Source organism: Atractosteus spatula, chromosome 10 (assembly GCF_055471065.1).
Source record: "Atractosteus spatula isolate fAtrSpa1 chromosome 10, fAtrSpa1.hap1, whole genome shotgun sequence".
Classification (NCBI taxonomy): Eukaryota; Metazoa; Chordata; class Actinopteri; order Semionotiformes; family Lepisosteidae; genus Atractosteus; species Atractosteus spatula.
This window is the reverse complement of record NC_142715.1, coordinates 25,032,814-25,045,564: the sequence shown is the minus strand read 5'-3', so window position 1 is coordinate 25,045,564 and position 12,751 is coordinate 25,032,814. Positions and strand designations below refer to the sequence as shown.

Below are 12,751 nucleotides of genomic sequence, written 5' to 3'. Positions count from 1 at the left end.
TTTCCTTGCTGTATTACTGTCCCCTTCCCTCATGTGGAGATGGATCTACAGCCAAAACCCTGCTTGTTTCACCCTGTTTGTGCAGCGTCAGTCTGTGTGAGGAGAGGGACTCACGCTGCTCCGGTGGTGCAATAGGTCAGCATACTTATACAGCAGAGTCATGTTGAGATTGTGAGTTCCAGCATCTCCTGGAGCATCATTGATTCTGATATACATAAATAAATTGGTACCAGATGATAATTTATAGAGACTTCCTGATTATTTGTCCCACAATACACACTTTTTTGGGAAAAAAATTGAATTGATGTATCATGTGAACCCTTGCTCTTAAGATGGAAAGAGAGTGCATTTGGTATTGCATGTAATTAGATGCTAATTATTTTATTTACTTTGCCCTCTTGTTAAGATCTGTTACATCAGGAAAATAAAGTATATGCTCAGTAGAGGGGTTGTCATATTTTGTCTGTTAATCAAACATAATCAACAATTATGGACAACCATTTTTTGCCAAGGTTGTGAATTATAATGCCTTAAAAGTCACATTTAAACTTTCTGTAAAATTAAAAAAAAACACAGAAATACAAGCGGGCACTGATTTGTGTCCAGAATACTCCAACTTAACAAATCCTGCTCCAGAAATTGTCTCTTCTCCCCTTTTGAGCCACTGCCCACCAAAAGGTCTCTGCGTGTCTCTGTTAGGGAGATGTCAAGATGCTGAGCCTGTGCTGTGCTTCAGTGGCGGGTGTAGAGGACACGGTGTTGTACATGGAATGCAAATTGAGCTCCTTGGACATGAAAACTGACAGATGGTTAAAACTTCTCTCAATAAACAGGAGATCCTGTGTCTGGAATCCTGAGGTGCGTTTCTTCCTGTCTTGTCATACAGAATGTATCATTAAGGACAATCACATATGGCTTGATTTTGTTAATGGAAGTATTTATTTCCTTTCTTGGGACAACGTGTTTTTCGAGAAATGCATACAATTTGCGAAATATGAAATACAAATTTTGCTTATGATGCAGAATAAATACTGCCAGCTGGTAAGAATATGACAGCATTTTTTTCTTTAACCAAAAACCTGCAATGGGAGACGTTTTCGTTGTGGTAGGGCAAAACAATAAATCTGTTCCGTTTCACAAAATTCACACTTACGAACGGTGCAAGTCGCAGGTGATTCACTCCTCTTGACTAGGTGGCGCTAGGAGGTGCAGTGACGTTTATATCCGTCTGCAGAAACTCTTCGTTCTCAGCTCCGCTTCTCGGTTGTTTTGAAGCCGCGGCCGCGCTAACGACTGACGTCATCACACGGCGCTACACAGCGTACCTGTGGGTGCTTGAATTATTTTTTTTCTATAAAGAAGAAAGTTGTTTTTTTTAATAACTTCAGTTTCTGAAAACGTAGCATCTTGTCAACTGTGTTTATGCTTGAACAGAGCACAGCCCTGACAACAGAATCTGTGAAGAATAAAAATAAAGGAGCAGTTCTGTTTAAACATCGCAAGTCAGCCTTTGTTTCTGATCGACTCTGAAGAAGGATGGCGGAGTGCTTGTTAAATCTGCAAACCCAGCTTGACTCGTTCATGCAGGTTTTGCTCAAATCGATTGTGTATGAAATGTCAGAAGTTTTTGGAAACAGAATTTCTGACTCTGAGGACGAGTTTCAAGACAAACTCCGCAGCGTCCAAACTCTGGTGAGACGGGCCGTGATTAAAATCACACAGTGTGTGGAGGACAGTGTCGGGAGTGAAATGGCGCAGCTGAAGAAGGAGAACGAGAGCCTGAAGGTGAGATTGCAGCTGTGGGAGAAGGAGTCGGGAGCAGGAGGAGATCAGGGACTGACAGATCGTGTTGGACACACACTTCTCTGTGAAGTCACTGCAGAAATAAAAGAAGAAATGGACACGGAACTGCAGCTCTCAGGTCAGTGTGGTGACTTGTATGAAGTCAGAGTGTGTGTGTGTGTGTTAAAAACCAGTGTCTATAACTAACTCAATGGTGAGATTTTTTAAACAACAAACTTTATTTAAAAAAAAACATCTCACAATAGTAAACCTTCTCATTATCAGTACGCGTTCTAACAAAGTATCAAACCGTCATCAAACTTTCCTCACTGGTGAGAGTATAGTGGAGAGATGCTGAGTGACGTGGGACAGACGTGTGATGTAGCAACGGGATTCTTTATTGGAAACTGAACTGTTTTGTCCGGTTACGGTGCTGAAAACACCTCGTTCACATTCAACAATTGTTTCACTTTTGAATCAATTTGTACTCCAACGTCATTAGGAAACATCATTTATAAATATTGTATTTACGTTGTATTGGTCTAAATTTTATAAGTATACTAATGATTGTGTATATAGACATTATTTAATTGGTTTAAGTATTACTGTCGTCCAGGGTCTGTGTCTGTTTTAACTCCTCTGGAATGTTAATCCAGTGTGTCTGTATTAACCCCTCTGTCTCTAAGTGCATTGTTTATGTACTGTACTGTGCAGTAAGTGTGTCTGTATTAACACGACTCTCTCTGTGCAGTTTAAATTACTGTAATGTGCAGTGTGTCTCTATTAATCCCTCTCTTTCTCAATGCAGTGTTAATGACCTGTAGTGTGCAGTCAGTGTGTCTGTATTAACCCCTTTCTTTGATTGCAGTGTTAATGTCCTATAGTGTCCAGTAAGTCTGTGTTAACCCCTCTTTCAGTGCAGTGTTAATGTGCTGTAGTGTCCAGTTACTGTGTCTGTATTCACCCCTCTCTCTCAGTGCAGTCTTTATGTCCTGCAGTGTCCAGTCAGTGTCTGTATTAACCTGCCTCTCTCTGTGCAGTTTTAAAGTAATGTAATGTGCAGTCAGTGTGTCTGTATTAATCCCTTTCTCTGATTGCAATGTTAATGTGCTGTAGTGTCCAGTCAGTCAGTGTGTGTCTATTAACCCCTTTCTCTGATTGCAGTGTTAATGTGCTGTATTGTCCAGTCGCAGTGCCTGTGTGTAGCCCTCTTTCAGTGCAGTCTTTGTCCTGTAGTGTCCGGTCATTGTGTATGGATTAACCCGCCTCTCTCTGTGCAGTTTTAAAGTACTGTAATGTGCAGTCAGTGTGTCTGTATTAATCCCTCTCTTCTCAGTGCAGTGTTTACATGCTGTTACGTCCATTCAGTCTGTCTGTATTCACCCCTATCTCTCAGTGCAGTCTTTATGTCCTGTAGTGTCCAGTCATTGTGTATGTATTAACCCGCCTCTCTCTGTGCAGTTTTAAAGTACTGTAATGTGCAGTCAGTGTGTCTGTATTAATCCCTCTCTCTCAGTGCAGTGTTAATGCACTCTAGTGTCCAGTCAGTGTGTCTGTATTAATAGGCTGGGCAAACGATTTTTAAAATTTTTAAAAAATAAATAAAAAATGAGATATCATGATGTGTTCCTGCTTAACTTAGACAGTGCACGACTTTAAAAAAACATATAAAAACGGGTTTCGAAAGTTAAAAACCACTTTTTATGCGCGAAAAATTGGTGATTTTTCTTCCTCGTGATCAGCTCAGAATCTTTGTGTACGCTGTAAGGTTTTTACTTCTTAATTAAACGTTTAAAATACACGAATTTCATAAAGACAACACACGTTTCAAAGAGAAAAAATCCCATTCTTTTCTCTTCCTGGTGTGTGAAACTGATCAGCAGGTCTTTTTTTCCCAATCAGAGGCTCTGAAAATAGCGTACTGCCCACTGCGCTCCGTCAGAGAGGGGCGCGGCACCGAGAGAGGGAGGAGGCGCAGAGCGCAGCAGTACAGAACGAACGTTCTGCTGCCTGGAGCGCTTATGGCAGCGATCGCGTCTGCATTTATAACTTAGTTTTTAAAATTAATCAAGCAATATGAAGCATCTCTTTTTACTTTTAAGTCACTTAATTATCGTTAAGCACAGCTTTCTCACCACTTAGACTACTTTTTGATACCATCCTTAGACAAAGCAGAAACTTCTTGTTCTGTCTAATGACATTACAAGTGGAAAGATTACAGATTTTAATCGTCTTTAATTTTGTTACGTTATACATTTTAGAAACGTTTCATCCATACAAACACCACAAAACTATTCTCGATTGTATTTCTGAATAGTATGTTACACTTAGTTCACTGTTTTAAATACATCTAATTAAGAAAGTTAGGTGTTAGCATAAACTATTAGCAATCAATAATATTAAATTTAGCACTGTAATAAGTTGTTGCACTTTCCCCCGCATCTTGTAAAAATATATTTTCATTGTTCAAATATACATTAAGTCTGACTATCATATAATAAGTTAAATACAAAACTAAAGAAAAAATAGGGTTAAATATAATTCAAAATATTTTGCTAACAATGTTAACTGTTTATGAATAATAAAATGCATTAACTAAGGAGTTGGATGGCACAGTTGTTAGTATGTTTTTTGTTTTGTTTCTTTTTCATAAATACAACAGTAGTACCTGATGCCTCAGTGCCTTTCAAAATTAAATTATGCATGCAAACCTGTGAACTAGAAAGATAACTAAGATATCCATCCATTTATAATGGTGGCGAAGTGGTTAGCATTGCTATCTTGCAGCACTGGGGTCCTAGGTTCAATTCCTGCCATCCTGGCAGTGTGTGTGGGGTTTACATGTTCTCTCTAGGTTACATGGTTTTTCTCCATATGTGTGATATGACTCCCTCTCGCACTCCAAAACATACTGGTAAGTTAATTGGTTTATGGGAAAACTGGCCCTGGTGTGTGTGTGTGTTTGTGTCTGTCTGTCCTGTGATGGACTGGCGCTATGTCCAGGGTGTATTCTGCCTTGTGTCCGTTGCTTACTGGGATAGGCTCCAAATCCTCTGTACTGGATAAAGAGATTAGAAATGGATGGAAGTAAAGGCACTGTGTGGATGGAACTATACACAGTGTTAGAAACCCATTATGAAATGGTAGCATCTCACTGAGAATAAAATATTTTATAGTGCTGGCTTAAGGAAACAGCCTTTCCACCTCTCTTGCACATCAGTATCCATACCTAGTTATTTAAACAAATTGCCTCTAATTATAAACATCTTAATATGCTGGCTCTGTGGATCCGCATCAGCTATGTTTGCCCATTCCTTCAATTCATGTGCATCCAACACACAGTTCAATGCCAGCAACTACACAAAATCTAAAATACAATCCTCATTTCAGTATCTATGTAAACATACAGTCTGTTAACTTCATCATCTTCATCAAAAGTATGCCTAACTCCATTAGGAAGTGTTCTTGTTATCAGTGTATTCCTCAGCTTTCCCCAAATTATCTTCTTCTTACCAACATCTCTAGTCTTTTATCCTGCAATAACTCAGCCAACACTTAAATCTCCAAAAGCTGCTTGTGTTAATTTCTTGAAATCACAAATATCATGTGTAAATACTGGCCATGTAATACTCTGCATTGTAGAATAATAGTTTATTTTAAAGGGAACTAGAGAAACTAAGAACTAGAGAAATCAAGAAAGGCTTTTTTTTCTAGAATTAATAAATGCACATCCTGTTCACTGGGGAAATTAAATCCACACTGAGCAATCTTCAATATGTTCAGAATATGACAGCAAGAATCCTATCAGGGATGCATTACACCTGTTTTCAAGTCCTTGCACTGGTTACCTATCAGGTTTCGAGTCAACTTCAAAATCCTTATCCTCATTCAGTACCTACAGTATATGGCTTATTATCTGTCTACTCCCCACCTTTGTCCGTCTGACTCTGGTCTTCTAGCTGTCCTCAAGAACATCTACATTCTGTGGGTGACAGGGTCTTCTCTAGCTGCACCCCAGAACTCTCAATTTGTATTCCCAGTGATATCAGTCACGTACCCTAAATGCATTTAAATCTAACCTCAGAACCTTTCTTTTCAGAAGACTTAGTGTCTGTATCTGCTTCGTTTTCTAATTTTGGTAGCACCTCTAACTGCTTGTCTTTCTTATATGTATTTACTTTGTAATCTGTGGTCCTTTTATCTGTTTTTATATCTACTGTATTGCTTTGAGATGCCACCTTTAATGGTGATATATAAAATAAAGTTTTTTATTATTGTTATAGAGAAACATGATCAGATTTTCCCTGGTTCAGAAATTAGAGAAACATGATCAGCTTTTCCCTGGTTCAGAAAAAAAGATCTCAAGTATACTATTTGTCACTCTTCTCATTCCCTTTGCTAAATGACTTTTCATACTAATCTGATCAATCTAACTGCCTGTTTTCTGTGCTTTCTCTATCCTGCTAGATTTGCAATTATTCTGAAAATGTTCTTCTTGAAATAACTCATTTCTAAATACCTTTTTTCACTGTTAACATCTTGCAGCAACTCTGCGACAAAATATACACTTAGCTCAACCTGACAGTTCATCCTGCTACCAACATTGAATAAAAAAAATCTTAAGATTTCTATTTATGTCTTTCTTTAGTGGTTTCATTAGTGACAAAGGCTAAACTTGGAAAAATGTATTTTATGTGTTGTGGAAAAAACTGACTTGCTTTAACAAAATATGTTTACAGATCCTTTCACCTGCCAATCTACCTGAATGCCCAACTATCTGAGAAGCCCTCCATGAAACCATGGTTGCTATTAATTCATTTAGGGCTCACTGACAGAATTGCTGTTTTTTATGCATGATAATTTTCTGATTCCTCACTCTGTTTCATGTTTATAGATAAGACTTTATTGATCGCGAAGGGAAATTGATGTACATGTTCATATACATGATGAACATGTTTGCATGTTCTTTTGTAACATACACCTTTTTGTGATTTTTTTGTATATCTAAGCAAGTGTTCCTGCATCCCTCTTCTGCACTATAGTCATGGCTTTTTTTCTGTTTGCTTATTTCAAAGCAACACCTGCTCCATTTCTAAAACTTTTTGCCCATGTGCATTTTTGTATTTTTTACACCTCTAGCACTTAAACGTCCTAAATTTTCATTTGCATTAATTTGTAGAATGAATTTGAGTTTTAGCCTTAAGTTTTCACTATCTTTTGTTTCTTGTCCTACAACTGTTATTATTGATCACCGAATTATTGTACTTGACATGACTTCATTCAGCCTTTCCTGAACGTCTATGACAGGCAGAGAGAGTGCCGTTTCTGGTGCGATCTTTTGCAGCTGATATTTCACTGTTTTAAACGAACAAGAAATTAGATTGCTCATAAATCAGTTATTCTATATAAACACAGCGTAATTGCCCTCCGAAAATCCTCTTTTTCTTGTTCGTTTTAGAGACCTTGATCGAAACTGATTTTAGATGTCAGAAAGGATTTATTTTCTCTATTTCCTACATTGCTTTATCGAGATTTTAACTTTATATCTAACTTTATATCTAGGCTCAGATTTCAACTATAAATCGTACAGTAATTAATAGCAGTAAATACTGATTTTTTGCACCCTCTTACCACAAAAATATATGTTTTGTAGCTGGGATTAACTTCATTTCATACGCGTAGCTACTACGATTCGGACAGTGAACAGTTAAAGATGGCGGCAAATCAGACACCCAGAGGGGGGGGGGGGGCGTCTTCTCGCCTCCATAACTAAAATGCCAAATAGGAGTGGCTTAAGCGACATACACAGTCGTGTAACTGACAGTTTGAGGTAGCCTATCGTGTAAATTTCGCTTTGTTGCTGATAGGTTAAGCTTTCGAAACTCTGCCCCAAAGTCATGTGACTGATTTTTCGCCCTGTTTCGTTGGTTAAACGCAATGATCACAAGCACCACCATGGTAACTGTGATGTGTAGTTTTTAATTCTGTTTGAATTATAACTGTACGTACTGTCTTCATATTTGGCCAGGGCTTTAAAGAGAAGGCGCGCCAAAAAATTTCGGTGCCGTCATCTCCGCTTTAAAGGTACCCCCGTGCTGGAAGCATTTGACCTCGGAACGTTTGCCCAGCGTAGTATTAACCCCTCTCTCTCAGTGCAGTGTTAATGTCCTGTAGTGTGCAGTCAGTGTGTCTGTATTAACCCCTCTCTCTCTCAGTGCACTGTTAATGTAAATGTAATGTAATTGTGATATTATTACAGTAGACTTTTTACATGGTAGTTAGGTTTCTGACGAAGCTAAATCAGAACACGCCCTTATACCCACTTATTCCACTATGTTTAAACAACCCGAATTGATTGTGAGTGTACTTGTATGCGTGTGTGTAGTTTAAAGCTTTTAAGATCACATGGCCTCAGCTATCACTACTATGCTGATGATACTCAAATATACATCCATATCAAACCTGACACTGATGTGGCTGTCTCTATTCTATTTATTTGTATCCCCGATATAAAAACTTGGATGACTCAAAATGTCCTTCATTTAACTGTGACAAGACTGAAGTCCTGCTTATTGGCACCACCCATCAACTTTGTACAACCAATGTGTAACTCTATCTGTAGATGGTCTTGTACTTGAGCTTCAGTCTAAATTGAAAAACTTGTGGATGATATTTGACCTTCGACCCACATGTGCAGCATGTTGTCAGAACATCTTTCATTCACCTCATAAATATTGCTTGACAACGCCCTATGTTATCACTAACTGTGGCTGAAAAGTGTTGTCTAATCTTGAATCGACTACTGTAACGCTCTACTCTCTGGGGATTCTAAATCCCCATTGAACAAACTCCAGTATGTCCAAAATTCAGCAGCCAGAATCCTGACCAGGTCTAGTACAAATGATCACGTTACTCCTATCCTGGAGTCCTTGCACTGGGTTCCTGTCAAGTTTCATATCGACCTAACAGTCCTCCTGCTCACCTATAAGACTCTCCATGGCTCGGTACCTGTCTGAGTTATCACCCTACTCCCCACCTCACAACCTTCTCTCTTCTAATTCTGCTCTCCTTACTGTCCCCCAAGCCCATCTACATTGTATGGGTGACATGGCCTTCACCTGTTATCCCCCCAAGCTCTGGAACTCTCTCCCTAAGGATATCGGAGAGTCACCTTCTCTAAACTCCTTCAAATCCAGACTCAAAACCTTCTTCAGAAGAGCCTTTATTTAACTGTTCTGTACCCCTCTGCTCCTACTGTACTTAGTACCACTGTCTACTGTCTCCTCTAACTGTGTATTCTCATCGTGTTAATTTTGTGTATTTTTTGTTGTTGGCATTCTGTAAAATGCTTTGAGAAGCCACTTCTTTATAGGTATAAAACTATAAAATAAAGTTTATTCTTATAAAGGTCGTGTCTTCTTGTCCTTTGTTTACAGGCTCAGAGGCCAGTGTTCTCTCCGATGCTGGGGAAAGGGCTCTTCTTGAACAGCAGCACAGTAAGGAGGACTGGAGCTCCAGTCTGATGCAGGAGACAGAGGTCACTGCCGCAGAAGGGAAAGAGGCACTTAGTGAGCAGCACACAGACAGCAGACAGAGTGTCAAGGATCTGGACTCTGTGCCCATGATGAAGACAGAGCCTGAGAGTGAGCCACCTGGGCTCTTAGTATGTGATGATTTTACAGAGAAGATGAATAATCTGGACACAATCAATATTACACAAAGTTGTAATGAACTTGGCTGCGTCTCTGTACAAGAGCACAGTAAAAAACTGGATGTTTTATATCTTACAGAGCAGGGTATGGATCCCAAGTTGATTGACCCTGCAGAGAAGCAGACTGATGTGTCTGGTAAAGAGAAAAGTACTGAGTCACAGCACACTGAGAAGAGTCAGTACGGGGAGGAGCAACAGCAGCTCCTACAGGGCTTGATAAGAATTAGGCCTTGTTCTGTTCAAGTGGAGAGACTGTCATTGCACAGTCTAAAACAATCATATGATCCCTTAGATTCTGTTGAGTTTACACACAGGTTTAATAATCTGGTTACTGAGAAAATTGTTGAAAGTTTTAATGAATGGGAGAGTATGTCTGTTCTTGAGCAAAGAGAGAAACAGCTGAATGAACTGGACGGCTTAAGTGTCAGAGAGCTGGAGAAGGAGCCCCAGATGATTCACACTGCTGAGCAGCACACTGAAGGTCACGGTGGAGAAAACACAGCTCTGTTTCAGCACACAGAGCAAGGCCATTCCATGGAGCATTTGCAGAATAAGAGACCCCAGCACGATCAGAGGATGAGGAAGAATCACTCAAGGCCTTGCTCAGATGGAGTGGACAAACTGCCATTATGGCACGGGGAGGAGCAGCTTTTCTGTCAGTCTAGCATTTCAAAACCCTACCAGCACCTTCACACAGCAGAGAGACCTTTCAGCTGCAGTCATTGTGGGAAGAGTTTTAGTAAGTCAAGTAACTTAAAAGACCACCAGCGCATTCACACAGGAGAGAGACCTTTCAGCTGCAGTCAGTGTGGGAAGAGTTTTAGTCAGGCAAGTCACTTAAAAAGGCATCACCCCATTCACACAGGCGAGAGACCATTCAGCTGCAGTCAGTGTGGGAAGAGTTTTAGTCAATCAAGTAACTTAAAAACCCACCAGCGCATTCACATAGGAGAGAGACTGTTCAGCTGCAGTCAGTGTGGGAAGAGTTTTAGTCAGTCAAGTAACTTAATAGACCACCAGTGCAGTCACACAGGAGAGAGACCATTCAGCTGCAGTCAGTGTGGGAAGAGTTTTAGTCAATCAAATAACTTAAAAACCCACCAGCGCATTCACACGGCAGAGAGACCGTTCACCTGCAGTCAGTGTGGGAAGAGTTTTAGTCAGTCAAGTAACTTAAAAACCCACCAGCGCATTCACACAGGAGAGAGACTGTTCAGCTGCAGTCAGTGTGGGAAGAGTTTTAGTCAGTCAAGTACCTTAATAGCCCACCAGCGCATTCACACAGGAGAGAGACCATTCAGCTGCAGACAGTGTGGGAAGAGTTTTAGTCGGTCAGGTGGCTTAAAAACCCACCAGCACATTCACACAGGAGAGAGAACGTTCAGCTGCAGTCAGTTTGGGAAGAGTTTTAGTCTGTCAAGTGACTTAAAAACCCACCAGCGCATTCACTCAGGAGAGAGACCGTTGTAGCGGCAAGGTTTATTAAAATACAGGAATTAAGTTTGCTGCTCCCTTGCCAGTCTCTCTCTCCCTCATCTCAAGTGGTGCTGGACACAGAGAGGCGATTCTATTTGGTTCACATTTAAGGTGTTTTTCTAGCTGACAGTGTGTTCTGATAAGGAACAACTCCCAAAGCTGAGACACGTGAATGGTCATCTCTGGTGCCTCGCTGTCTGGGAGATTCCAAGGGAGAGTCTCATCCCAAGTGGTTTACAACCCCAAGGTCAGAGTTCATGGTTACTCATCCTCACACGGGGCACCAATAACTGTAGGGGTTTGTGCATTTCCCGGGACAATTGTTAATTGTAGCAGTAAGTCACGAAATGATTCTTGAATGCCCAACGAACTTTCAACCAATGAGCGACCGTAGTTCCTCCAGGTACAACTCCAGCTCCTCCTGGACATCTTCAGACTCGGCTCAGACAGTCACGTAATGGCCAGTGTGTCCCAGTGCCAGGACTTTTCCTTGTTCTAAGAGTTGAGAATGGAGGTTGCCAGCGTGTAACCAAAGGATCCACCCGAGGTTAGCCCAGCAGCAAGCCTCGTGAACCCACCGCGAATGCTCACCTGATCAACGAGTGAACTACGGTTGGAACTGTGGACAGCTGAATATCAGTATTCAGGACTCGCGCTACATCGGGAACGAACCGGTCTTCTTCCTGTCTAAAGACCAACACAGGTCTTCAGAGAGCATCAGCAGCGCACCTCGGCAGAAATCTCTCCCTCCTTCTCCTTCTCTCAAGTCGAACCAGCACTGCCTTGCACCAGGCCAGAGAGCACCGATTGGACACGGCAACAGCCTGCCACTGCTTCTTTGCATCCGCGGGAGATCTGAATCCCCATAGAGCGGATGAGTATTCAACTTTCTGCATTACAGCTCGAGAATTCAATTGTTACCTCAACCTGAGTTGATAGCAATTTAATTCCTATGAGTCATGTACTTGCTTTTGAGTATCTATTGTACAAGTTGTAACAAAGTTCATTTACAAAATGGTCTAAATGAATGATATACGGAATGTATGTCCCTCTTGGTTTGTAACTCTTCGTGATTGAATATATACCTTTTGTAGTTCAGGTGGGTAGCTGCGTCAGCATGCGTAGGCTGCAAAGGAACAAGTAATAGGTTTATTCCATGCTGAAAAAAAGAAGAAAGAGAACACAACGTTTCGGCCGTGGAGCCTTCTTCAGGTGTGAGAGAGACAGGGCAGTAGGCAAAGGTAAAGTAGCGGGAGAACAAAGGTTGAGAGGGAGGAGGAGTGAGAGGCGGGAACAGGGGACAGAAAGAGAGGCCAATCAAGAGGTGTGAAGTCAGAATGGGTGCAGAGAGGTGTGAAATGAAACTTCCAATGAATGGAGAAAATTTAAAAGAACAGTAATCTGTCGTTAAGGGAAGGGAGAATGTGTGATCCTAGCTGCAGAATAATTTTAGTTTCGGTGGTCTTTCTGATGTATGAGTTCAGAAAACCGTCTTTGAGAACACAGACGGAGAGATTAGAGTGGTCGTGGCCGTCAGAGGTGAAATGAGAAACAATGGGCTTGGAGAGATCTTTAATCTTCACAGCCCTGACGTGTTCTCTGAAGCGGTCTCCGAGTCTCCTTCCTGTTTCCCCAATGTAGATGGCTGGGCATTTACTGCAAGAGATACAGTAAATAAGGTTGCTGGAGGTACAAGATGCTGTCTGGGTGATCCGGAATTGTCCTGAGGGGCCTTGAATGAGTGTGGTGGTGGCTGTGTACTTGCAGGTGATACAGCGAGCT

The 12,751-nt window shown here is 41.0% G+C and overlaps 1 protein-coding gene across 1 annotated transcript; it reads left to right on the top strand.

Moving 5' to 3' along the window:
• The first annotated feature begins 1,320 nt into the window (after positions 1-1,320).
• On the top strand, positions 1,321-10,963 carry LOC148826632 (uncharacterized). The gene is made up of 2 exons (XM_088926261.1): positions 1,321-1,921; positions 9,219-10,963. The coding sequence occupies exons 1-2, from the start codon at positions 1,537-1,539 to the stop codon at positions 10,961-10,963; spliced, it is 2,130 nt and encodes a 709-aa protein (XP_088782387.1). The 5' UTR covers positions 1,321-1,536.
• Positions 10,964-12,751: the final 1,788 nt, after the last annotated feature.